This window comes from Galeopterus variegatus, unplaced genomic scaffold, assembly GCF_000696425.1.
Source record: "Galeopterus variegatus unplaced genomic scaffold, G_variegatus-3.0.2 Scaffold3069, whole genome shotgun sequence".
Classification (NCBI taxonomy): Eukaryota; Metazoa; Chordata; class Mammalia; order Dermoptera; family Cynocephalidae; genus Galeopterus; species Galeopterus variegatus.
The window spans coordinates 142,069-169,059 of record NW_007729180.1 but is presented as its reverse complement, the minus strand read 5'-3'; the positions used below and the strand labels follow the sequence as shown (position 1 = coordinate 169,059).

The 26,991-nt window shown below is 40.0% G+C and overlaps 1 protein-coding gene across 1 annotated transcript in view; it reads left to right on the top strand.

Annotated features, from left to right (window-relative positions):
- Positions 1-26,991, top strand: part of LOC103599726 (polypeptide N-acetylgalactosaminyltransferase-like 6) — a 207,824-nt gene that overhangs the window by 119,260 nt on the left and 61,573 nt on the right. The window contains exon 6 of the mRNA XM_008583880.1: positions 20,140-20,361. Coding sequence (XP_008582102.1) covers positions 20,140-20,361 — 222 coding nt within the window. The remainder of the gene's footprint in view (positions 1-20,139; positions 20,362-26,991) is intronic.

The window sequence follows — 26,991 nt, the reverse complement described above, 5'->3', positions numbered from 1 at the left end:
ACTAGTGATGTTGAGCATTTTTTCATGTATCTGTTGGCCATTCATATGTCTTCCTTTGAAAAATGTCTATTCAGATCCTTTGCCCATTTTTTAATTGGTTCATTTATTTTTTTACTGTATAATTGCTTGAGTTCTATGTATATTCTGGATGTTAGTCCCTTGTCAGATGCATAGTTGGCAAAAATTTTCTCCCACTCTGTAGGTTGTTGTTTCACTCTGTTGGTTGTTTCTTTTGCTGTGCAGAAATTTTTTAGTTTGATATAGTCCCATTTGTTTATTTTTTCTTTTGCTGCTTGTGCTTTTGGGCTCATGTTCATAAAGCCTGTGCGTGGACCTAACTGCTGAAGTGATTCACCTACATTTTCCCTTAGTAATTTTACAGTTTGGGGTCTTATACCTAGGTCTTTAATCCATTTTAGTTGATTTTAGTGTATGGTGAGAGGTGCATGTCTAGTTTCATTCTTCTGCATATGGATATCCAGTTTTCCCAGCACAACATGGATGAATCTGGAGAAACATATGTTGAGTGAAACAAGCAAAGCACAGAAGGATAAATACCTCATGTGCTCACTCATGTCGGAGCTAAGAGAGAAAGGAAGGCAGGAAAGAAAGACCACAGTAGTCCCATGATCCAACAGAGGGAGGGAACATTCCTAGGGCTACAAATTGAACTTGAGGGAGGGGGAAGGGGAGGGAGGTTGGGGGATAATTGGAAGGGAACAAAGGGTACAAAAGCAATTTCTGGTAATAGGTATGTCCCCTATATGAATCTGGCCCCAACATCATGGGCAGGAGGGGGCACAATCAGCTTTGTATCTCATGAATATTCTCATGAATATCTCATGAATTAATTAATTAATTAATTAATTTTTTAAAAAAGAAAAAAAGAATCAGAAGTCTAAATCTATTCAATATAATAACATCTCTTTTTTGCAGCAATTATATGCTTTTTTTTCTTTTTTAATGACAGAATACAAGATAGTAGTTATTTGTTAATGCCCTTACTTAGCAAAATCAAAAATTAACATCACTATGTCATTTCCCATGTAATGCACAAATCTGGGACATGGTGACTTATAATTCAGCTTCATCTGGGAATCAGACTATTAATTTGTCTTTAATAAACCTAGATATTTTTACTGCATCTGCTTCAGGCCTAATGTCAATGTGCCGGGGCACAGCATGGGGGAGCAGGCAGCAGGTCCCTGAGGAAAGGGAGGCTCATCTCTAGAGTTGTAGGGAGACTAGAAAGACACCAGGGCTCTGGCAATAGCCATCCCTTCTTTGGGATGGCACTGACTGGCCTTCATCATAAAGCGTGAGCAGCTCCTCAGTGAAGGACCACGGAATGATGGTTTGCCCAGCCACAGGCAGACGAGGCTGAGTGGCGAATGGGTAGGAGAGTCTCAAGGAAAACCCTCCATTTCGACAGGTTGTTATGTGAGCCAAGCACTCTGACAAAGTGTAAGTACTTACTGGCACTGCAGGGGAAAAAATTACAGACTCCCCTATGAATGTCAGTGTGTCTGGGAACTATCAAAACCACTGGACCTGAGACAGTCATCCAAGAGCTAAACGTGCTGATCATAGCACAACAGTCCTCAAGGGAGCAGTTTGGCTCATGGGAGTTTCCCCTGGAGGGTCACGAAAGGCAGCCCTGCAGACTGTGAGTGGGTGATCCTAGAAGCACACACAGCTGCCCTCCATAGAGCCAACAGGAGACAAAGTGTCTCAGTCTGTTTTCTGTTGCTATAACTGAATAACACAGATTGGTTATTTGTAAAGAATAGAGGGTGATTAAGCTCACGTTTCTGAAGGCTGGGAAGTCCAAGAGCATGGTGCTGGCATTTGGTGAGGGCCTTCCTGCTGTGTCATGACATGGTGGGAGACGTTGCATGACAAGACATGGCAAGTGTGCCAGCTCAGATCTCTCTTCCTCTCCTTATAAAGCCACCAGTTCCATCATGGGGTCCCCACCCTGATGACCTTATCTAATCCTAATTAACTCCCAAGGTCTTGATACCATTACAATGGGGATTAAGTTTCCACATGAGTTTTGGAGGGGACATTCAAACCATGGCACGAGGTTACAACCAACCCTTACCCTAAGTCTGTAAGGCACACAGAGAATGCAAATCAAGAAACTGTACACTTCTGTGTTTCACCTCTGACACAGTCTCAATAATATTTTTATTCTAAAACTTTATCTTGCTTTTTATGACAACTATTCAAAAGCATTGTAGAATTTAGATTTTTTCTAAGTTTCAGGATAAAAACCAAAGCCAAAGAAGTCAAATTCCATATAAATCAAGTTGTGCGGGATGTTCCATAGTTCTCAAAAATGTGAATTCACAGTAAAAGGGATAGAGGTGATTAAATGGTAAATGAGAAGGGCTGGGATTATGAACCCAGGTCAGTGTGTCCAAGGTCTATGCCTAACCATACTGCCCCTTATAAAAGGCTTGGAATAAACAGGAGCATCTGGGCATTCACGGCAGGGTCACCACCAGCATGAGCAAATTGGGGAGTAGGAAAGAGCAGGCACAGAGAGTTACAAAGGACTGTGTTTGAGACCTATGAAGTTAAACCATGAATTTGCATTGAAGGAAGACTCTGGGGGACCCTGGATGCAGATCACGGTGTAAAACTTTTTCTTATAGACTGTGGGGAGGAACTGATGGTTTTTGAACAGAAGTGCCAGGATAAAAATAGAAGAGGTAAAATGGAAAGATCAACCAATAAGTAAATATTAAAGGGGAGAAAGACTAAATAAAGTAATATTTTGAATGCAAGAAGCATTTGTAAAGAAAACTTCATAAAAGATTTTTATTGATTTGCTACACTGTGCAAGGAGGGGGAGGCCAAAAGTGACTATGAGGTTTTCATCTCAGCATCTGAGAAAAAGTAGCATCAGTATAGAAATAGGGAAGTGAGGAAGAGGAAAGGGGAACATGCTGAGATTGGTTTTAGATAAGGTGAATTCTGAGTGACAGCCTGTGGGCTCAGAAAGAGCCAGATCTGAGGAGACATGACCAGACTTTCCATCCAGAATTCTGAGAGCCCACCAGAGCTTTTGCCAGATTTTCTTTAGCAACAAATTTTTATTTCTGAAAAAATTATTTATTATGCCAGGCACTGTGCTAGTCTCTGGAAGTTTAAGGGATGAACAAGCCAAACCTGAACATAAACTTCTCTTAACTAATGGCCCTGACTATGACACTAAGGTAGAGTGCACACAGTCCAGCAATCTATATACAGCAGTGCCAGAATATTGTGTAGATGAGAGAAGTTAAATGAAAATAAGCAAACTCACTACAGAATGAAATCTGTATCTTATGTAGTTCACTTATTTATAAACTGCTTTTGTAGAGATTATCATCAGATTATGATTTAACAGAAGAGGAAGTATATATCATAAATTGAACATAGCATTATTTTATATATGTATAGTGATATATGATCTATATCAACAAATCATGTTTAACAATCCTATAGGCTACAATAATCTACGTACAAGTTACAAATGTTTTTGACTTTACATATTTACCCAGGGTTCCTTAGCTGAATGTCGTGAACTTTGAAGATCTCCTATGGTTGTTACACTTCATGGGCATGAAGGCTAAATCTGAGGTCTGAGGGAGAATAGTTGTTTTGCCTCTGTCAGCCATGAAATGACTTCTTAATATACTTCCCAGGATACCTTTTCTTCCAGTGCCATCTCCCTGGTTACATCCAGCTCTGCTGACTGCATGGATCATCTTCGAAGGCTAAATCTGAGGTCTGAGGGAGGATAGTTGTTTTGCCTCTGTCAGCCATGAAATGACTTCTTAATATACTTCCCAGGATGCCTTTTCTTCCAGTGCCATCTCCCTGGTTACATCCAGCTCTGCTGACTGCATGGATCATCTTAGACTCTTGAAATTGATGGCGGGTGGGGAGAGGTGTAGAGAGGAGGATGGGGAGGAGGAATATTGCTTAGAGGTAGAAGCCAGACCACCCCAAGTGGATTGATGAATACTTCTTCATTGTTGACCATGGTGTCGGCTATCCCTGTCCAAAATAACTGAAATAAAGAGCACAGTATCTGACATATGCAGCTCTCCCTTGTTTAGGTCAGAAAAATATATCAGTTGAGGAAAAGCATTAACAGGACCAAAATGACTAGTTTGATATCTGAAAATAAAATCACCAGCAAGGCTATAAAGTATGGTGATGAATGGGAAATCCACACTCCCACAAATTGACCTTTCTCCCCAGATGACTGTAAATCAGTTTACTCTCATAAAGCTACACGGCAAATAAGGGCTGCAGCATGACCACCTTAGACACCCACAGCAGCCAGCACTTATTTTACTGCTCTTAAAACTATAGGGTTCAGATGCTTTATTTGAAACTATCATTGAGTTCAGGGACGTGGTGGCCTGTCATAAGCATTCTTCCAAATAGCAGGAAATGATGAATTCTTCCCCAAAGACTCAGCCTGCATAAATGGCTAGGACTACGGTGCAGAAGCAATCCTTCTGAAAATAATAACTGTCTCTAATTCTTCCTTACAATATAACAAAAAGGGCAATAGGCTGTCCAAAACATGTGGCAAGAACTATCGTGTTTACATCCCTCTTTTCTTGGCCACATTATACATTTTAACATATAATACCTTCTATTTAAATGGAACTTCTTATTTAAGAAATTCAGGCATCTTCCACAAATAATATTTCATTATTCTCCTTATCTTCCCTGAAAACTAATCATAAATTTATTATGTAACAATAATGATTCAATAAATCATTAAGATATGATGAATCCATGTTATGAATGTAAAGGTCATCTCTAGCCTCAAAGAAGGCTCAGGCTAGAGAAATTCTACCAGTTAATATTTATTAAGTACCTACTATATGCCAGGCAGAAATGCCTACAGCATGCCAGACATGCTAAGCCAATAGCATTGGACCTTTCCAATTAGATCAAGCCATCCCTCTGTAATGTAATGTCACCTCGGCTTGGGACACTCCCCCACACCGGAGATAAGTTTCTGGCAGACAACACCAGTAGAGTGCTCATACTTACCATTAATCATGTCCTCTTTTGAACACTGGGCATTTTATGCTTGTGTTGCATGTGAGGAAAATAGGCAAAGAGAAACTATTCTGTCTGCCAAGGACCCACAGAGAGGAAATGGGAAAACATGAAACAGAAATCGATCCCCCAGTGCTTGGCCTTTACCTGCTCCCTGAATTCCTAACCCAGTGCTGTCAAATTTTTTTTCAAGTATCCATATATTTTGTTTGTTTGCTTAAAAAACCATAATAGAGGCCGGCCCGGTGGCGCACTGCTACAGTGCGCCGCTTGGAAGCGCAGCGGCGCTCCCGCCAAGGGTTCGGATCCCACATACAGACCAGTTCCCGCTCACTGGCTGAGCGAGGGGCTGGTGCAGCACCGAGCGTTGCGATCCCGTTGCCGGTCCCGGTCCGGTACGGGAGCGACACTGAGGGTTGCAGTCCGTTGCCGGACACAAAAAAAGACAAAAAGGAAAAAAAAAACCATAATAGAATCATACACCATCTTTAAAATTTTTAAACAATATGGAGGTAAAATATAGAATTTTCATACCAAACATAGACACTAACAAAGAAAGTAAAATAGCAAATAGCTGACAGGTACAGTTCCTTGCCATTTGGAAATATCTTGAAAAAGATATGTGCAGTAAAGACAACATTATTTTAAAACTTACAATTTCCCACAAAACCTGTCAAAACTATCTTTTAGTTTGGTTTCTTCCTATTCGTTTGCTTTATATATTTCCCCAAAAGCTCCCGCACATGCTATGTTCTTCCGAACATTAAATCATTTTGCTCAATTTAATTGTTTCAGGTATTCCTTTGGTGTTTTCCTAAGTTTCAACTCAGCTATGACTTGTGAATCAATTGTCTGATGCTTTCTAGTGTGCAAAACAGTTTGTAATTGAGTCAAGCAGTCCCACACTATGGGACAATATTCAACATTTCTTGGGCTATCACATGAGGACCAACATTTTACATTAGTTTTTGTTTACACCTACTAGAATATTTTATAAAGTAAATATAATATTTAAATGGTGATCCTAGATATTAACATGATAATTGGCTGTCAGGATTAACAATTACTTCTATTTTGTCATTCTTAACAAAATTAAAATAGTAATATGGTACGTTTTCCAGCCTGCTGGTTATTCTTTCTCCTCCCTAGAGCACTGCGGCACTTTATATTGTTATTTAGCATTTATACAGTTTTCTTTTTTGAAACACTTGAGAAACAAACTCCATGATGAGCTCTACTTGTGGGCGAGGAGGAATTATAATTGCATCTTTATCACTGTCCCCATTAGACTATGAACGTTTTCCTTCATTCACAACTCCATTGGAGCCTCAGAAAGGAGCAAGCTTGCTCAGACAAAATAGGTCGCTGCTGCTACAAAATTAGGCAGCTGAAGTTTAGGCAAATTAAGATATTTTAGCATGTGATAATCTCAATAACAAAAAAATACAACTCTTACAAGGGAGAGCAGGGCTGGATGCTTTTTGACTCTGCCTTCCAGGACCCCAATCCAATGACAAAACCACAGGAGCATCTGGACAGAAGGGACTCATTTTGTGGAATTACTCTGTGCCTGAGGCCTTCTGCTACTTCATTTCCATTCCAATCATCCTTGTTTCTAATAGTTTATTAGTTCATGGCAAGAATTCCATTTCCAACTGCAGTTCCAACCCAAGTATATCTCCTTTTTAATGCCAATTGAGGCAGAAAAAGTAGTTCCATTTGGTGTTTTGTAAACTGAGAAATGGCCAAAAATCAAATGGCAGCTTTGCAGTGCCTGGATGCTTTTGGTGTTCTAATTGTGAAAACAGTTTATACAAATAAAACTTCCCAGATTACCTAAACTTTGAGCAGGTATAATTCTCAATCAAAGGACCCTGCCATGAGCAATTAAAAACATTTTTTTCTGTTTTGAAAACATGGAGAATAAAACGAGGTTTGCTAATAACTAGAATAAATGCTGGAGCACCATTTAGTTTAACCAAAGTTTGTTTGAATATGCGCTGTGGATATTCTTGTGAGGAAAGAAAACTCTTGATAATCTCTTTGGGTGCAGTTAGAAAATGCTGGTTGTGATTTATCTAAAAAACAACAAATGGATTAATAATAGTCATCTAGAAAGAAGGTCATGCTTCCTTTTATACCCAAGTTGCAATGGCATGAGACCCATTGGCTTCATTGCCAGAAAGAACGCCCTTCACATCATTCCCCAAGCGTCCCTAGACACCCACCAAAGGCTCCCTTGCATGTGCTCATGCACCCATGTGTCAGAAGCACACCCACTCTGCACCACCCCTGGTTTGCTTCTTTTGCTTCTGCTTCCACTTGCCTCTGTCTCCTGCCTGAGAAGCTGTTGGAGGAGCCGCACCATCACCACCACTCACAGTAAGAGCTTCAGCTTCTAGCTGGTGGTGCTGTCTCTGGAGGAAACAAAGCCTCAGTCCTCAAAATGCCAAACTTCTCTGGGTCCTGGATCAATCGAGACAGGATGGCTGTCCCCCACCTGTGGGCTGTGCATACCCACTTGGACACAAAAGACCTCTGTTTCCACCCTCTCTCTTCAACAGTTCCAACAGCTTCTAGTTATCTCCACTTTCCCAGAATTTTTTTAAAAATCAGTCTCATAAAATAATTCCATTGTATTCTGATCCTCAACGTCAGCCAAAAAACAAAACAAAACTTAAATACAGTCTTAAGGGATGAATAAAAATCAGAAACCATACTTTTATGCTTTTTTGTCCTATTATCCTATTTTTTACTTCCAAAGCTGGGACATAAAAGGCATTGTAGCTGCCACCTTGCTCTCTTAGATGGCTTGCTGTGGGGTAAGCCACCCACCAGGCCATGAGGATACTGAAGGAGCCCTGCAGAAATGTCCATGGGAAAGAACCGACTCCTCCTACCTTAGTAGAGTGCCAGCTTGACAGACATGTGAGGAAGCCAGCCTGGAAAAGATCTTCCAGCCCCATTAAAGGCTTAACATTATTCCTTCTTCATCCAAAATCTGACTGGAACTCATGAGAAGTCCAAGCCAGATTGCCTACCAAAACCACTCCCAAATTCCTGACCAATAGAAATCGTGAATGATAAAAAAAAAAAAAAACCACTTTATTTTGTTATTTATCAATGGAAAACTAGTACAGTTGTTTCTGCTTAACAGGTCTTCATCAGCAACATTCAGCCTAATTTTATTTTAAGGGACATGATTACCTCAGGTGTCACATGTGAAGCTTAAAATTAGACAAGCTTGAGCATCAAACGACCCTATCAGCAGAATGTAAAGGCAGCTCATGGAATGGAAGAAAAATTTTGCAAAGCATATATCTGATAAGGGGTTAACATCCAGAATATATAAATAACTCCTACAACTCAACAACAACAATAACAATACCAGATGGATACATGGAAGAATCCATTCTGAGAAGAGATCAGAGCCCACAAATGCATTCTTGCATATGGTCACTTGATTTGCAACAAGGGTCTAAAGGGAATATAGTGGAGAAGAGATAGCTTTTTCAACAAACAGTGCTAGAACCATTTTTGGATATCCTAATCCGAAAAGGTAAATATACTTCAACCCATATCTTGCACCACATACAAAAATTAACTTAAAATAGGTCACAGACATAAATGTAAAGGATAAAATTATAACATTTCTTGAAAAACAAAGAAAAACATTTTTGTGAGATTAGGCAAAAATTTCTTTGCTGTGACACAATAGGCATTATCCCTAGAAGAAAAAATTGAACTTTATTGAAATTAACACCTCCTTTTCTTCAAAGGCACTATTAAGAGAATAAAAAGACAAGACAAGGACTGATAGAAAATATTTGCAAATCATGTTTCTGACAAAGGGCTTGTGCCCATAAGGAATTCTCAAAATTTAATAATAAGAAAAACAGCCCAATGTTTAAATGTACAAAAGATATGAAAAAACACTTTATCAAAGAAGACATACAGATGTTAAATAAGTACTTTTGTGAAAAGATGACTGGCATCATTAGTCATTAGGAAAATGTAAATAAATTAAAACCACAGAGAACCAGGTAATTTATAAAGAAACAATATTTATTGCTTACAGTTTCAGACACTGGGAAGTCCAGGGAACACATCTGGTGAAGGTCTTCCTTGGCAGTAAGGCAGGGGTCTCACATGGCAGATTGGCAGAGCAGAGAGAGAGAGAGCAATAGCTCTTCATGCGCTCTCCTTTTCAAGCTCTCAGAACCACGCCCATGACCACCATTAAACCATCAACTTAATCACATCTTCAAGGCCCCACTTTTCGGTTACCATAATAGGATTTCCCACCCTCAACAGTTACAGTGGGGATTAAGCTTTGGGAGGACATTCAACCCAAGGCATTCTGCCCCTGGCCCCCCAAGACTCATGTCCTTTTCACATGCAAGTACATTCATTTCATCCCCCTAGTCTTATCTTGTTTCAACTGAAAGGTACAAAGTCCAAAGTCCCATCTGTGAAATCAAGTTATCTACTTCTAAGACATAATGGGACAAGCATAGGGTACCTATTCCCATTCAGAAAGGGAGAAATAGGCCAAAAGGAAAGGGTAACAGGTCCTGAACAAGTCCAAAACCCAGCAGAGCAGGCATTAAATCTTATAGGTGGTGAATCATGTACCTTGACTCCATGTTCAGTGTACCCCGCACGCTGGTGTAGGGGTTGGGTCCCCAAGTCCTCAGGCAACTCTTCTACTCTGGCTTCCTGGCCTTAGGCAATGCTTTAGGTCTCCCAGGCTGGCATTGCACAATTCTGGGGTCTCCATGGTGGTCCCACTCTCACGGCTCCACTAGACATGGGGCTGATGGAGTTTCTCTGCCGCAACTCTGACCCCACATTTCTGCTCGGCATTGCTCTAGCAAAGGCTGTCTGCGGTGACTCAGGCCCTGAGACAGATCTCTTCTTGGGTCCCCAGGATTTTCCACACAGCCTTTGAAATCAGGTGGGAGGCTGCAGACCTAACACCATGTGGACACTGCCAAGGTTTCCTGCTTCTATTTTCCAAAGCTGCTGGTCCAGCCATACCTGTGGCCTATTTAACCACAGCTGGAGCAACCAAAGTTGTAATAAAATAGCAAAGCAGTTGGGAACTGGTGTGGGGAGCAGGATCCTGAGGTGGCCCTGGCCAGTGAGCCCATGGATGGTGCCTCAGGCCTGTTCCCCAAGACCATTCTGCCACCCTAGGCCTCTGGCCCAAAAGCCTTCAAGGTCTTTTTTCCGGGAACTGGTGTGGGGAGCAGGATCCTGAGGTGGCCCTGGCCAGTGAGCCCATGGATGGTGCCTCAGGCCTTGTTCCCCAAGACCATTCTGCCACCCTAGGCCTCTGGCCCAAAAGCCTTCAAGGTCTTTTTTCCCTTTTCTTGGTAATCCCTTTCTTCTGTACTAATCTCATTAGCAAACGGTCACTGGGCTACACTATTGAGTTGTTCTCCTGAAAATGCTGTCTGCTTTTCTACCACATAGCCAGGCTGCCAATTTTCCAAATCTTTACACTTTGCCTCCTTTTAATTATAAATTCAGGCTTTGCATCATGCCTTTGCCTCCATAACTCAACATAAGCTGTTGCAAGTAGCCATGAGGACTCCTGAATACTTTGCTGCTTAGAAATTTCTTCCACCAAATACTCTGAGTCAGTATCTTGAAGTTCCACATTTCAAAAAACTTTTGGGCATGAACAGAATACAGCCAAGTTTCTTGCCAGTTAATAGCAAGGGTGATCTTTGTCCCAGTTTCCAATAAACTTCTTATTTCTATCTGAGACCTCCTTAGAATGGTCTTTACAGCATTCTGTGTCACTTCCATTTAACCAGTCTCTAAAACATTCCAAACTTTCCCTGGTTTTCTTGTCTCCTAAACTTTCACCAACATCTAGGCTTTTTCTACCCTACTTCTCCAAATTCTTTCACAGTCTCCTCAACACCCAGTTCCAAAGTCATTTTCACATTTTCAAGTATTTGTTTTAAGCAACACCCCACTTCTCAGGTGCTCATAACAAAATACTTGGAATTGGGTGATTTGTAATAAAATGAAATTTATTGCTTACAGTTTCAGAGGCTGGAAAGTCCAAAGTCCAGGGAATACATCTGCTGAGGGTCTTCTTTGGTGGTGGCTTTACAGCAATGCTGGGGTCTGACATGGCAGAAAATGGTAGAGCAGAAAGAGAGAGACACTCACGTGCTCTCCTTTTAAAGCCCCCAGAACCATGCCCCTGACCATCATTATTAATCCATTCATTATGTCATGGTCCTACAATCTAATCCCCTCTATAAGGCCCACCTTTCAACCATCACAATAAGATTTCTCACTCTCTCAACACCATCACAGTATGAACCTAGTTTCCAATACCTGGAACTTTGGGGACACAATTTAAGCTTCAATGAGTTGAATGGGAGACATTCAATCCACAGCAATGGAATACAATAAAAATGAGTACACACAAGTACACAGATGAACCTCAGAATGCTTTTGCTGAGTGAAAGAAGCCAGACAAAGAGAGCACATACAATATTGTATAATTCTATTTGAATAAAATTCTAAAAACTACTAGTTAAACTATAGTGACAAAAAGTATATCAGTGGTTGCCTGGGGATGGTATAGGTGCCACAGAAAGGAGATGAAAAAAAGGATTTCAAAGAGGCATGAGGAAACATTAGAGGTGATGAATTTGTTCATTGTCTTGATTGTGGTGGCGGTTTCATTAATATATGTATATACAGATAGATCTCAAAATGTACCAAATCGTACACTTTAAATATAAGCAGTTTGCTGTATATCAATTATTTCTCAATAAAGCCAATTTTAAAATTAGGCTTACAAGCATTTTTTTTTAAATAAGATATTTTGTTAAACCATTTGGGGAGTTATTTTTTGTTGGTTTGTCCTATATCTAAGTCCTACATTACATGCCATCATAAACACTACCACAAAAGTCAAAAATACTGGGACAAAAACATAATAGAGATGTAAAATCAAAGAAAGAGCAAAGCTTATTTAAAACAGCTAAAGCAGGTAACCCCCTGCAAACAGCTCACACGGCCCTGGGGAAAAAGGAAGAGGAAATTGCCTGTCAGAGAAGCCTCCCCTTGCAGGGCTGGATGCGCCTCCTCCCCTTAACGCAGAAGGTTTCCTACTGACTTCAAAGAAGTCTTCAGAGCACAAAATAGTGGAGCTCACTGAATAATTGTAGTGAGGTTGGGGCTCTCTTACACGGATTCTCTTTTGATTTGCTCCCATGATGACATTATCATATTATCAATGATAAGAGGGCTCGGGATGGGACTATTGAGCCACTAAAGCTCCCTTAAGCATCAAACAGGACACAAGACATACATTCAAATCAAAGCAGAATTTTTAAAGTCATGGGATAGTGATACAACTCTTTGCTGTAGAAATGACTGTGACAATTAAGAAACTGTTTCTGTGTGAGATTGGCTTTGTTAGCTATCACCAGTTTCTGGAGGGAAAGCATTAAATATATATATACATAACTAAAGAAAGAGAAGTCTATTACTCAACCCACTGTAATAAAATAGCTTAATATCAACACAAGAACAACATGTGGATTGGGGTCACGTCGGTGCACCTGTAATAATCACACTCTGCACAAAAAAATAGAAGCATGCTCCTGAAGTGAGACAGCCCACATAATACAAATGTGCGGGACAGCCTTGCAGCCAGAGAAACAATCAATTGTCAGATAATACGCTGAGAAACTGAACAAGAATTATATTTTTAGGATAATCAAACAGTAGGGTCTAAAATGTTGCTGACAAAAAAAATAATAATAATTAGTGGATAGATTTATGCAGTTTTGTGAACCAGCAGGATAAATGGAACTATCTATTTTCGTCAAGCTGCACAATAAAGTGATCAGTCAGAGCTACAAATTTGTTCCTATGAACTGAGCTAGAAATGTGATTTAATGTTCCTGGTAAAATATCAATTCAAAGATCTGATGAGTATTAGAATTAAGGACAGATTTAGTGTTTGATAGTGCAAAGAAAAACAAGACTTGAATTCTAAAGACCTCTAATATAAGGCTAAATGTGTTAAGTGTTTTAATAAATATTTGGGCAACACAGAGAAGGGAGAAATTAGTACTGGTATGATTTAAATAGGGGAAGAAGTGATACACAAGGAACCACAGAAGGGTGACATAAAGATAGTGAATGCTATCAATGTCTTGTACATAGAAGGTGCTCAGAATAACAGTTTTTATTTCATTTATCATTTAAGAAGTGTGAAGGTCTGCAGCCTTTAAAACTGGAAAAATCCTTGATTTACTTTCTACAACAAAAATTAAATTCATTCCTCAGCTCGAGAAGCTATCTTTCTCAAACTGTTATATGATTTCCTTGCCGGGAACATCCCCAGCAGGTGAAAACCTCTTGGATCCAGCATGAACGGGTTTGTGCTCTCTCCTCCAGTCTCTCTTGTCCACACTAGGGGCCTAGATGAAACTAAGTTCAGATGTGCAGAGACAGAAAGCCTTCACCTCCTTATTTGCAGACTGTGGTTAGCATTAAGCCCTAACCAGTCTATTCTAGCCATGCTGAGCCCTTGCCTTCAGCTGCCAATTAGCACTGCTGTTTCCTTAAGTTCAGGGACTGCTGCCCTGCCTGCTTCACAGACAGAGGGCTAGCAGGATCCCACCTGTTAGAAACCAAAAAGCAGTGGGATTGTGTGGGTATATTATATCAACTGTGTGTTACGGCAGGCTTCTCTGCAGAGAGCTGCTTGAAATTTCTCTGGAATAATTCCCACAGAAGCAAAACATTAACTATGTATTGGCAATAGCATCAAGATATGCCAGATTCTGCATATACAGTCACTTAATGAATTAAAAAAAAATTTATGGAGTACGTATTATATGCAAATTAAGTATATCAGGAATAGGACTGCCAGATTTAGCAAATAAAAATACAGGATGCCCAGCTAAATTTGAATTTTGAATAAACAACACATTATTCTTTAGCATAAGTATATCCCATGTAATATTAATGATAAAAGTATTAATTGTACTTATATGTACAAAGAATTTGTTGTTTATCTGAAACTCAAATTTAACTATGTACCATGTATTTTATCTGGCAACTTTAATTGGGAGGAATAAAGAAAGAGCGGTTGGGATCAGACAAATAGGAGAGGGTGCTGAGGCAGGTGGGCAGAGGCAGAGGGAGTAGCTGCATTTTTTCAGAGGCAATGAACAGAACAGTTCACATAAGCAGAGCTTTCACGTAGCAGAATAAAATTAAAGAGGACCGTTAGGGACCTGCCATGGAATGTCTTAAATAGTGGGCAACCCTTACGTAACAAAAAATTGGGGGTGGGGTGTAACTCCGGAGTCAGCTCTTTAATTTTTTTTAGGGGACTTACCTTGTTTAGCAAAACACCTGGCAGTGCCATTTTGGTTATGGAAAGGTAGCCCGCAGAGTCCACCCAGATGACCAGGGATGGGCAATGAGAAAGCTGGATTGCTCCACATGATGTCCTGGGACAGCCCTACAAAGGAGGCAGAGAGGGGAATTTTGAAGAGGATCATGGCAGGAAGCCAAGAGACAGAAAGAGGAAATTTTGGCCAGGGAAAAATTCCCTACAGCAGCCAAAGGATTTGAAAGAATCTGAGTGGTCAAATTCTCCACCTTACATCATCCTCTGTGCTGTTCTGTCATCTAAGTCTGTGCCACTGCCCGAAAATCTTTAGTAAAACTTGATGCCCAGTTAATCTGCTGGAGAGGTGTTTGAGGAATGAGTTCACACCTGTGTACCCCATTCACATCTCTGTGGGACGGCAGGTAGAGAGCAAGGCCAGGACAAGACGCAAGTAGGAAAGAAAGAGGCCCAAACAGAAAACTGTAGTGAAGCGTGGATGGCTGAACATACCCCCGCCGAGAATCCACAGAAATCTTGAGGACAAGGACTTGTGATTGGAGATTAAAGCGCTTTTATTTAAATCTCAAAAAACAGGTATCCCAGCTAACACCTGGCTTTGGGTACATGACAACCTCTATAGATGTAACTTCTGATAGTTCAGGAGTAAATGATTACACATATAGATCCCCTGGTGCCTGTACTTTACTCGTTCTTTCTTCTCGATAGCTATCTTTTGGACATTTTAGCCCCTTCGCCAATGTTCGTTCAATCTCAGAGAGAGAGGACAACTCGGATTGGTTTATTTTTCTCTTTTACCGTCTCTGGCAAGAGATGCTATCTCAGTTACATGATTCTTCACAGATTTACACAGTTATGAATGTTTAAATGAGGAATACTGCCTTGCTCCCACCCCATTACCTCCATGTATTTGAATGTGTGTGTATGTGCTCCTATATAAATACCCCAATGAACTCAAACATGTATATGATCATACTATTTCCTGGAATAGGTGAATTTATTCTACCATCTGTGAAAGACCAACAAAACTCTTCTTGCAACTGTTTGCAATATTTCTCAGCTGTGGTTCCAATGTTTTCCCAAAAACTAAGTATTGACTCATAATTAGTGACTAATTAAGACTGTGTATTGTTATTTCCATAATAATGACCTCAAAATGATTTTATTTGGCCAGCCACCTGGACGGTTTTGAGTGAGGGCTGTTCTTTGACTATAATAATTGACACTTTTAAAAGCTTTCCCTGATAGGAAATTCCATGCAGAGAACAAAGCATCTATAATCAAAGATGTCTAATAAATCATCAGGGACATTAGAGAATGGTCTGGATGTTTCATTCATGTTTAAATGTTTATGAAGCACTCATAGCTAGAGGGAAACTAGCTATTGCAGTCTTTGAAATTATTATGCTGTTTCTCTTTTAATGTCTTCTGGAACACTACGAGTCGATAATTTGACATTATTCCTGGAATATATCCATGAGCTCGCTGCTTTCTTTGGAGTGTTTGAGAAATCAGCAAACCTAACCTGCAACTTAGTGTCTTTCAATTTGAAAGGGACACGGCAATGCAGAGCTACCTGGCTAGTCTCCTAGTTAACTTTACAAAAGCTTCCCTAACATTGTTAACAGTTCATCAATGTACTGTGTCCTGCCCCTTCTACTTATTAATATTGCTTAATCTGGTTAACGTTTATCATGACCCTTTGAGCCATTTCCAATTGAATGCACCTGAATTAGTTCCTCTTTGAGTTTTTGCTATAATTCCCATTTCTTTTTCAAAAACTCAAAGCAACAAAAATCTACCCTTCAGCAACAACACTTTTTTAAAATTGTTCGTGAATCACTGCTTTTATCAATAGATACATAAGCAAACTATGAATTTGTTCACATTCATTTTATAATATGGTCTTTTATTAATTCAACAATTAGCATGCCCAGGTGTGCTTGGAACCACATAAGGTGCTGGACATTTTTAATGGAAAAAAAAAAAGATCTATCCCTAACTTCGTAGTGCTTATAGTCAAAAAGAGCTTATTTATGCAAGTCAATTCCTTAATGACAAATCTTTCTTGCAAGCTATCAGAATTTTTAAGATGTTTCCTCATAATAAAGTCACTTTCTCACTATTCCTGGGTCATATGCCTCTTTGCTTCTGATTTTTGCTATTCCCCTGACTTTATTCATTTTCACTAACTAGAGAGGCATAAAGTAGGTGAAAAATAAATATTTCCACTTTATTTAATAATTGCAGCTTAGGGAAAAAAGGTTGGAACTACAGACTAAAATCAAATTTGGATATAAAGAAAGTCTTAATATTATCAACTAATTTTTTCCATTCTGTCTTTGAATCTTTTTGCTAATCCTCATAAAAATTCTCTAGGACAAATGAAAACACAACGCAATTATTCAAATACAGAACATTTGTCAAAATGAAATGCAAATGGCAAGATGATATCAAAGTCTCACACTGAGATCATATGCGTGTATAGAGTACCTCGTGCCATCACAGAGCAGGAGCCTCAAGACATCGTCTCTTTCTTTTCCTGTCCCCACATGCATCAGGCAATTCAGAATTGGTGGCAAGGGCTAGGAAATTATAAGACAATGTTGACTCTGATCATGGGTCAAGGTACACTGGAGTCAGAGGAGTAGAAAGCACTACGGGCCAGGCATTGCTGATGGGGCATAGGCAGCACAACTATGGCAAATTATAGCCCCTCAGGGGACAATTCTCACATTCTCCATGTCACTTCCCTACCCTCCTATCTATGCACCAGGTGTCTCAGAAAGGAAGGAACACAGAAGCAACCAAAAAGTCACAGCAGTCTTTGCAGCTCTGTCTTTTTTCTTCTTCTTGCCATATTAACTGAGCCCTACTTTGTACCCACCATTGACCAAAAGTAACCAAGGAGTCAGACAAGGGAGAGACCCATTGAGAGACGCTAAAGCTGGAGGTGGTGGGACAGAACAATGGAAGGGTACAGTCACCTTAGGAATAAGATATCAACGACTACACCTCCAAATCCAGCAGACCCCTAGGCATGGTTCAAGGCCCGAATTAGGGTTTCATAGAAAACTTAAAGGCAAAACAATTTTCCCAAATACCACTAGCTCTTATTTTAGTCACTTACATCTGGACCCTTTAAAAGATCCCAGCCATTGTGCTCACTTTATCTTCAAAGTGCAAATGAGAAACTGGAGTGGGTCAATGCTCANTAATGGAAAAAAAAAAAAGATCTATCCCTAACTTCGTAGTGCTTATAGTCAAAAAGAGCTTATTTATGCAAGTCAATTCCTTAATGACAAATCTTTCTTGCAAGCTATCAGAATTTTTAAGATGTTTCCTCATAATAAAGTCACTTTCTCACTATTCCTCAGTCATATGCCTCTTTGCCTCTGATTTTTGCTATTCCCCTGACTTTATTCATTTTCACTAACTAGAGAGGCATAAAGTAGGTGAAAAATAAATATTTCCACTTTATTTAATAATTGCAGCTTAGGAAAAAAAGGTTGGAACTACAGACTAAAATCAAATTTGGATATAAAGAAAGTCTTAATATTATCAACTAATTTTTTCCATTCTGTCTTTGAATCTTTTTGCTAATCCTCATAAAAAATTCTCTGAGGAAGATGAAAACAGAATGCAATTATTTGAATACAGAACATACGTCAAAATGAAATGCAAATGGCAAGATGATATCAAAGTCTCACACTGAGATCATATGCGTGTATGGAGTACCTCGTGCCATCACAGAGCAGGAGCCTCAAGATGTCGTCTCTTTCTTTTCCTGTCCCCACATGCATCAGGCAATTCAGAATTGGTGGCAAGGGCTAGGAAATTACAAGACAATGTTGACTCTGATCATGGGTCAAGGTACACTGGAGTCAGAGGAGTAGAAAGCACTATGGGCCAGGCGTTGCTGATGGGGTGTCAGGCAGCCCAGCTATGGCAAATTATAGCCCCTCAGGGGACAATTCTCACATTCTCCATGTCACTTCCCTACCCTCCCATCTATGCACCAGGTGTCTCAGAAAGGAAGGAACACAGAAGCAACCAAAAAGTCACAGTAGTCTTTGCAGCTCTGTCTCTCTTCTGCTTCTTGCCATATTAACTGAGCCCTACTTTGTACCCACCATTGACCAAAAGTAACCAAGAAGTCAGACAGAGGAGAGGCCCATTGGGAGACACTGAAGCTGGAGGTGGTGGGACAGAACAATGGAAGGGTACAGACACCTTAGGAATAAGATATCAATGACTGCACCTCCAAATCCAGCAGACCCCTAGGCATGGTTCAAGGCCCAAATTAGGGTTTCATAGAAAACTTAAAGGCAAAACAATTTTCCCAAATACCACTAGCTCTTATTTTAGTCACTTACATCTGGACCCTTTAAAAGATCCCAGCCATTGTGCTCACTTTATCTTCAAAGTGCAAATGAGAAACTGGAGTGGGTCAATGCTCACACCAGCCAGGCACCTAAGATAATGGCCTTGAATAGGAAACAAGAAGACCAGAGTCTATGAGACACCAGCCTATGAAAATGTGCTGCAAGCTGGAGGCATCAAAACTGGTATCTTCTAGGCAAATGCAGTTTTTCTCTCTACCACTTAGCACCACAGAGCCTAAAGGGAGGCAGAGAGCATCTCATTGCAGCTAACACCCTTCTCAAATGCCACAGGAACAGTTCAGTTCATGTGTGGCCGAGCCCAAACACCCAGGCTCTCCAATTTGCAATCCCACACTCTTTCTACTACTAACAATAGTTCTACTATTCGTAGTACCTAGTGTGTGCTAGGTCCTACTCTAAGCACTATATAGGTGTTACCTTACTTAATCCTACAACCACCCCCTTGATGTAGGTACACATTATTGCTGCTAGTTTCAGGTGAGGAATCTGAGACCTAGCATGGATAAAAGTAACTTTCTCAATCCCAAAACCGACAGAAAGGCTGAGCTTCCTACCGTGAAACCACATGCTCTCCTACCCCTAAGGAATGTGCTTACTTCCCTACCATTTAAATTTCACTTCCTTCCCCCCAGGGAAACATCTGTAGACAAGACCAGCCACTTGGTGGTTGGTTCTCTTAGCCCTACTTTGTCCATCGTGCAATAGATTACTGAATTCTCCCTGGCATTCATGTTGCACACGTAAAGTATCAGAACACAAGGTTTTGAATTTAGTAATACCAGGTTATCTCTGCATAGTTAGGGGAAAAAAACAGCTTGTTTGTCTTCATTCCTTCCAAGATCCCTGTTTCTTGAAATGCTTTAAGCAATTTGCTGCCTAAGAGGAACTTCATTCTCTCCAGTTTCAACTACTTTATAGTTCTGTGTAAAAAATAAAAAATATATAATCATGAAATAACAGGAAGGATGAGAGAGTTGATATAATTGTGAGCTGAATCTTTACTGACTCTGATAAATTAATTACCAAACTGGCGACTGAACCCCATGCCAGAAGCAGAAGTGTGTGGGAAGCCGCAGGCTAATCATATCACACTCCTTGCAGTTAGGAAGACTCATTGTTAATAAGCCACCAACCAGAGCTGCTTGAGGTTGCCTGATTTCTTTTACTTTTCTTTTCTCAATTTGTGGTGCATCTAAAACCACCCTTTGAGCACAAAGCCAATAAAAGACTTTTTTTTTTTCTGCCGCACAGAACCTGAAGCGGGTTGCTGAGACCTGGATGGATGAATTTGCCGAATACATTTATCAGCGACGGCCCGAATACAGGCACCTCTCCACAGGGGACATCTCCGCCCAGAAGGAGCTGCGCAAGCAGCTCAAGTGCAAGGACTTCAAATGGTTCATGGCTGCAGTGGCCTGGGATGTGCCTAAGTACTACCCTCCAGTGGAGCCCCCACCTGCTGCCTGGGGGGAGGTGAGGAGAGGTTGCATGAAACCCTCTTACCTATGTCCACCTCTCGTAGCTTCAGGTGGTGGGAGGGACTGCTAAAACCTTCACTCTTTTCCCTTGCAGCCAAGCAAGATTAATTTAAGTCATCTCAGATAAATGAATGTCCAACCTCTTTTTAGAAATTACTAGGGATGAAGACTCTGTCTTCAGCCTTGACAGCCCAGCCCAGAAATACTGGCTGAGGTTGACTCCCTAAAGGGATGTTTTTAATACACCAGGAAAATATTTTTATTTAGGATTAGTGAGATTACCAGAAGAGCGTGTAGAGAATGAAAATATCTGTCATGCTACGGTGTAAATAAGAGTGACCTAATGTCCATGTGCAGCCCTGTTGTTATTTGTATATGCAAGGACAGTGCTATGGAGGGGCTTGGCTGTTTTCCTAACCAGGCTGTGCTATGCAGAATCATGAAGAAGTTAATTTGCATAATACACAGAACTGTGGGACATGTGGGAGCCACATCAGTTCCTTAAATAAGTACTAACCTTTCCACCTCTGAATGCTTCTATTTGATCTCACTTCACGATCTAAAATGGAAAGAGCTGAATAGTCCCAGTTCCCAAATTTAAAATATCTGTCTTTTGGCATAAAAAGAACTATTGCACCAGATTTAGGTCCATTCAATACTGTTACTATAGCCTTTTCCCTGTAGAAAAGATTATGCTAAAGCAAGAACTAAAATTGGATAGGGTACATTTATCCGAGCAATTTAACCTGCTTTTAGTAGAGGATATCAGGGGCAAGTGCAGGCTAGGCTGGATGCTAGCACCATCCCAATTTTCCAGCTTTTCAGAAGCCAAGATTTGACTGTCATGCCTTGTGGAGGAGATTTTTCATCATGGTCATTGGTTTTGTAGTGTGGGAGAGAAGATTTCACTGCCTATTTCATGTCTGACTGCAGAGCTCTGAAAAATAAGTTTCCCCAGGGGATAGTAGGAGAGACCAGTGTTCTCAGGTGAGCTGTCCCAGCAGCCTATAGAAAGTGTGCTCTACAAGTCAGAGGTGTGTTGTACGTTTTGCTAAGGAGGTCCAAGAAAATGTGGTTCTCAGCCTTGACCTGGGATACTCAGGCATGAAGGAGAGAGAGGCCGTCACTACACACTTCCTCTCTCATGTTTTTTGTATGTGTGTGTCATCCTGACGTTGTCTGTTTAAGTCAGCTAGCAATTCAGTTTCATCCTTTGCATCTCAAACATTTCATTAAAACTTCCCTGGAATATTAGTAATAATAGTCTGCTTATATTAGTTTTAGCTATCTACCATGGGCTTAATTTACAGTAGTGGAAATTTAAAGTAGACACTAGAAAGAATTTTCTTAGCCTAATACGTTGGAAGATATAGGAATTTGTTGCCCCAATAAGTGGTGAGTTTCTTCCAAAAGGTTTTTGGTTAAGGTCCTGTTTGCCATCTTTCTATGTTGACTTAAATGCACTCCTGTCTAGTAGAAATGCACTTGAAGACCCCACAGTATCATTGTGGGATTCACTGCCAGGTTAAAATCTCTTCGATCTCTTCTCCTCCTTGTGTGGAAATATAAATTTTTGTTCCTACCTGGTTACGACTTCAAACTAAGACTGGTCACATTTTTCCACATTACCTGACTAAACTACAATTTGTATTTATAAAGTGCCTTGTCTGGAAACAGATTAGAAGTTTCCATTGAAGTTCTAGAAAAGATACAGCCTCTCAGAAATAATAACAATAGGAACTATCTTAGACCTGGGAGGTTATGCCAGTGTGTTTCTACTAGACAGGAGTGCATTTAAGTCAACATAGAAAGATGGCAAACAGGACCTTAACCAAAAACCTTTTGGAAGAAACTCACCACTTATTGGGGCAACAAATTCCTATATCTTCCAACNGAAATATAAATTTTTGTTCCTACCTGGTTACGACTTCAAACTAAGACTGGTCACATTTTTCCACATTACCTGACTAAACTACAATTTGTATTTATAAAGTGCCTTGTCTGGAAACAGATTAGAAGTTTCCATTGAAGTTCTAGAAAAGATACAAGGAAATATAAATTTTTGTTCCTACCTGGTTACGACTTCAAACTAAGACTGGTCACATTTTTCAACATTACCTGACTAAACTACAATTTGTATTTATAAAGTGCCTTGTCTGGAAACAGATTAGAAGTTTCCATTGAAGTTCTAGAAAAGATACAGCCTCTCAGAAATAATCACAATAAGAACTATCTTAGACCTGGGAGGTTATGCCAGTGTGTTTTTATCTACTGCTCTCGACTGCCTGAGGACACACACACCTCACCTGATCCCTGGGGACATGAGCATTCATCATTCCTGGTTTAAATAATTAGACATAAAGAAGATCCAAGTTGGGTTTTTTGGTGTTGTTGTTGTTAACAAGATGGCAATTTTCTTTCCCCAACACAATAAACAAGTATAGATCATATTTAGGCTTAAGAAGGAAGAAAATAGGGGTGTAGTTCAAGGGCCAGTCGCATTTGTTCAGTGAAGATGTGGTGCACAGAGAGAATGAAGACATAAAACATTGGTGGAAGGCAAAAAGAAAGGAAACCAACAAGAGACAAGGGTTTGGACTGGTAAACAGTTTTGAAAAGTGTCTGTTTCCTCAGCCCCTGGGAGTATAAGTGAAACGTGCCTTTAATGCAGGAGGACAGTGAAGGATTTCAAATGCAGCTGCATCTAAATGAAATTATGAAAAAAGGGAGACTATGTCCTAACCATATATAGAAAATAACAATCTATTTCTTAATAGTGGATAAAAAATTACTAAAAATGAAGGATATATTTCTGGACAACTTAATCTCTAAAAAAAAAAATCTTTCAAAATTTTCAAACTTGCATGATTTCTTTTCCCTTTCAGAGAGATTTTTGTTTTAGTAAACTTTTTATTTTGTAATAATATTAAATTTACGAAAACATTGCAAAGATAGTATATAAAGTTTGTATATACTCTTTACCTAGCTTCTTATAAGGTTACCATTTTATGTTTACTACATTACCTGTTCCACCAGTTATTTTACTGTCTTTTTTCTGTTCCAGGATCCAATTCAGTATATGAGAGGGCTTTTTAATGTTCTGCAAACTTTAATTGTTAGATCAGGCAAAACTCCTAAATAAATGTAATAGGTGAGTTGCTGTTTTAGGAAGAAAGTGAAAAGGGGAATGTAGACTCTGTGGTTCTTCTAAAGCAGTTGTAGGAAGGAACCACAAGCCTCCAGCAATGTAAATACAAGAATCTTTTATGGGAGATCTGTGCCAAGGAGCAGGGCAACTCGCCGTTTTATGCACTTGTACTTGGAATGATTTTCCACCTGCTTCTCTGTGCCAGCCTGATTCTGGGTAAACAATGAAGTGCTTAGGCAATTCTTGGCTCTGGCAGTCAGCACTCAGCTTGTAAAGGATATATTACAGACCATAAACAGCCTATAAACTGCTACTCATTTCTCTGATGAATTCAGCTGGATTGTTGCACTGGTCTCCTAACTCATCTCCCTGCTTCTGCTCTTTCCCCCTTCAGTTTATTCTCAACACAGTCCACTTAAAATGGGAGATCAGGCCACTCCTCCATTCAAAACCTTTCAATGGCTACTATCTTTCTCTGAGTGAAAATCAAAGTCCTTATCTACAAGACCCTAAGTGATCTGACACCTTTTGCATCCCCTCCAGTCTCATCTCATACTACTCACCCTTACTCGCTTCCTCTAGGTCTTTACCCAAAAAAATGTCTTCTCAGTAAGTCCTTCCCCAGTCATCCTATGTAAAATTTCAACAATCCACACACACATGCATGTATATGCTTATATACTCTCCATCTCCCTTTCCTTCTTTATTTTTCTCCTTAGCATCCATCACTGTATAACAAGCTATGTAACATGTTTATTTATTGTGTTTCTCATCTGTCTCCCCCGCTAGAGAGCAAGCTCCATGTCACGGGAATTTTGTTGGTTTGTTGTGTGACTACTGCTCTTTGGCATCAAGAAATAATGTCTGGCATATAGTAGGTGCTCAATAAAATATTTGTTGAATGAAGGAAAAATGAATAAATGGAGGATCCTGGCTCCCTGTTGTCCCACTCACCATTCACTGCTCCACCCACACGCCTGTGGATCTGAAGCCTCCACAGGCACATGAGCTCTCTCTCTGCCCCATCACATGGGGAGGAGTCTCTGTACCACGCCCTCCCTAGCCATACAAACTCTACCTTTTTGGAAAGCTTGGCCAGGAGGACAGTTTGAGTAATGAATCTCAGGTAACTGATTCTGATGGACTGTCAGGTCTATATGATAGTCAGACAAGATACAAGATATTCTGTTCTGACATCCTAAGGGGAAGGAGAAGAAACTTCAAAAGTGAAAAGCCTGTGTTCCAGCAATTTCCAAGCTCTACCTACCAGCTTCCAACTTAAAAGGCAGAAGAGATTAAAGTCACATCTGATACAGGAGTACTTTCCAGAAGTCATTCCATGCTCTGGTGCACAAGGGTAGTGGGGAAAGTGCAGAGGCAATGGGGCCTGGGGGAAAGGGGATAAATAGGACTCTGAGCCATGTAATAAGTCTAATGTCCTTTAGTGCTATTCAAATAGAAGCAATGTGCTTTTCCACAATGCTATGTTAGATAGGGTAAGAACAAGATTAAAGTGGAAAACTATCCTTAAACCACTCACATATGGAGTATCTCTTTTTGTGTCAAGACACTAAATGAAAGAAACAGAATTTCCTATTATTTTTCTCCTTCTCACCGCTTTCCCTCCTTAGAATTCATGGATTTCTTTTATAGTCAAAAAGAAGAGTTCTGCAGAATTCTAAATATCATATGTAAGAGGGAATAAAAGATGTAAAATAGACAAGCGTGCCTTTTCCAACCAGTGCCATAAATTCTTTTAAGAAATGTCTGCTTACTGTCCTCAATGTGCCAATCTCAGCACATCAGTTTGTCATCTTGCGACTGTGCAAAAGTTTTTAAAATCTTTATTTTAAAAATTCATGTCAATACCGAACTACTTCAACTGCTTATTTAAATTCCTCCCTCAAGATTAATGTCACCCTGAATTGTGAAACATTCACAAAGACAGGCACCCTATATAATTCCAGTCCTTCTCTGCTGCAGGCTGCTGCTCTTGACTGCTTTTAACCTGCTTGCTCGTTCTTTCTTCTGATGTTCTCACAGCACACAGCCTTTTCAAATTTCTCCATATCAGCTCCCATGAAAGGAAGTTCAATACTGGGAGATGCGTGATCTGAAAGGCCATCTGAAGATGTGATATTGTCTCTTTCAAACAAATTCTGTGCGAGCACTGCTGATGTACGATGCCTAGGTAGAAGCCAGCACTTTCTGCACAATGAGTAAGACTCTCTCGCATTCTCATGGGAGAGACAAGGCCAGCTTTTCCTCACTCCCCTGCAGCCTAGTCTTGCAACTGGGAAAGCTGCAAAGTGAAATCATCCTGCTATTCCCCTGGCAACTATGCAGGGAACTATCTCTGCCATTTAAGTGCTATATATCATGAAACGAGATCTTTAAATTAAGCAGTCATTCAGAGATGATGTGTCATTCTTAGTGCATTAGACTTGATTTGATCTGTCATTTATTTTCTCAGGCAGAGACAATGCTGGTACACTATGCTAATTCATCTCTCTGGAGCTCAACAACAAGGTTGAGAAAAATGTAGTAACACATAAAGAATTGCATTATCCTTTCAAATTTTACTATGTGTTTTCTGAGTTCTCAACAGCTGAGACAGGGTTATAAAAACCAATTTAAAATGTCTCATAATAAATATGATTTTAGTCCCGTATTCCCAGATGAACAAATTTGACATCTTGGTGCCCCTACAGTGGCAATTTGACCCAAGTCATAATAGAATCAGAGGTGCTTCAGAGGTAACAAGATTTTATCTTCTACAATAGGGCACTTATAAATATGCCAAGCAAAACTTTGTCTTTTTTTTCTGTTTATTTAGTTCTTCCTTAAAATATATGTATTTGTATTCGATATATGTTTACACACATAAATATATACATTTTGGGTTCATGTGACAAGAGCAAATGAAATTTTAAGTATACATTAGCCTAGTTATGAATTAATCTCAATTTGTAGTTTTCAAAGAAAAGTAGTACCTTTCTAATTCTGAGAATGACACTAAATTAATAGAATTTGGGGATCACTCAATTATCTTAACAGGATTTTCAATCCACAACCTCAGAGGGTTGGCATAGATGGAAGAATTCTATATAATTTTTCCAGTCATGGACATAGGAAAATTTCTGCCACACCCATTCTTTAGCTAAGCGACCTTCTGACTTCTGTTGTAGCTAAGAGTGGCCTCTGCAGGGGCATCTACCCTCATCTTGCGTTAGACATCCAGTAACCCCCCACTGGCTGGTGGAGGCACAACAAAAGATAGGAAAGTTGCCTGGAGTCCTGGAATAATTTTTTTAAAACAGCAAGTCGATTCTAAGTTATCCAGACTGATGCCAGTATGCATTATTGAGCTTGGAATTTGTTTCTAATCATTTTCAGGCTGGCAATAGTGAAAAACCAGAGCTAGTATTCCTCTAAGTGTCCTTGCAATGTATGGAGCTGTTCTGTTAGCAGCAGGCC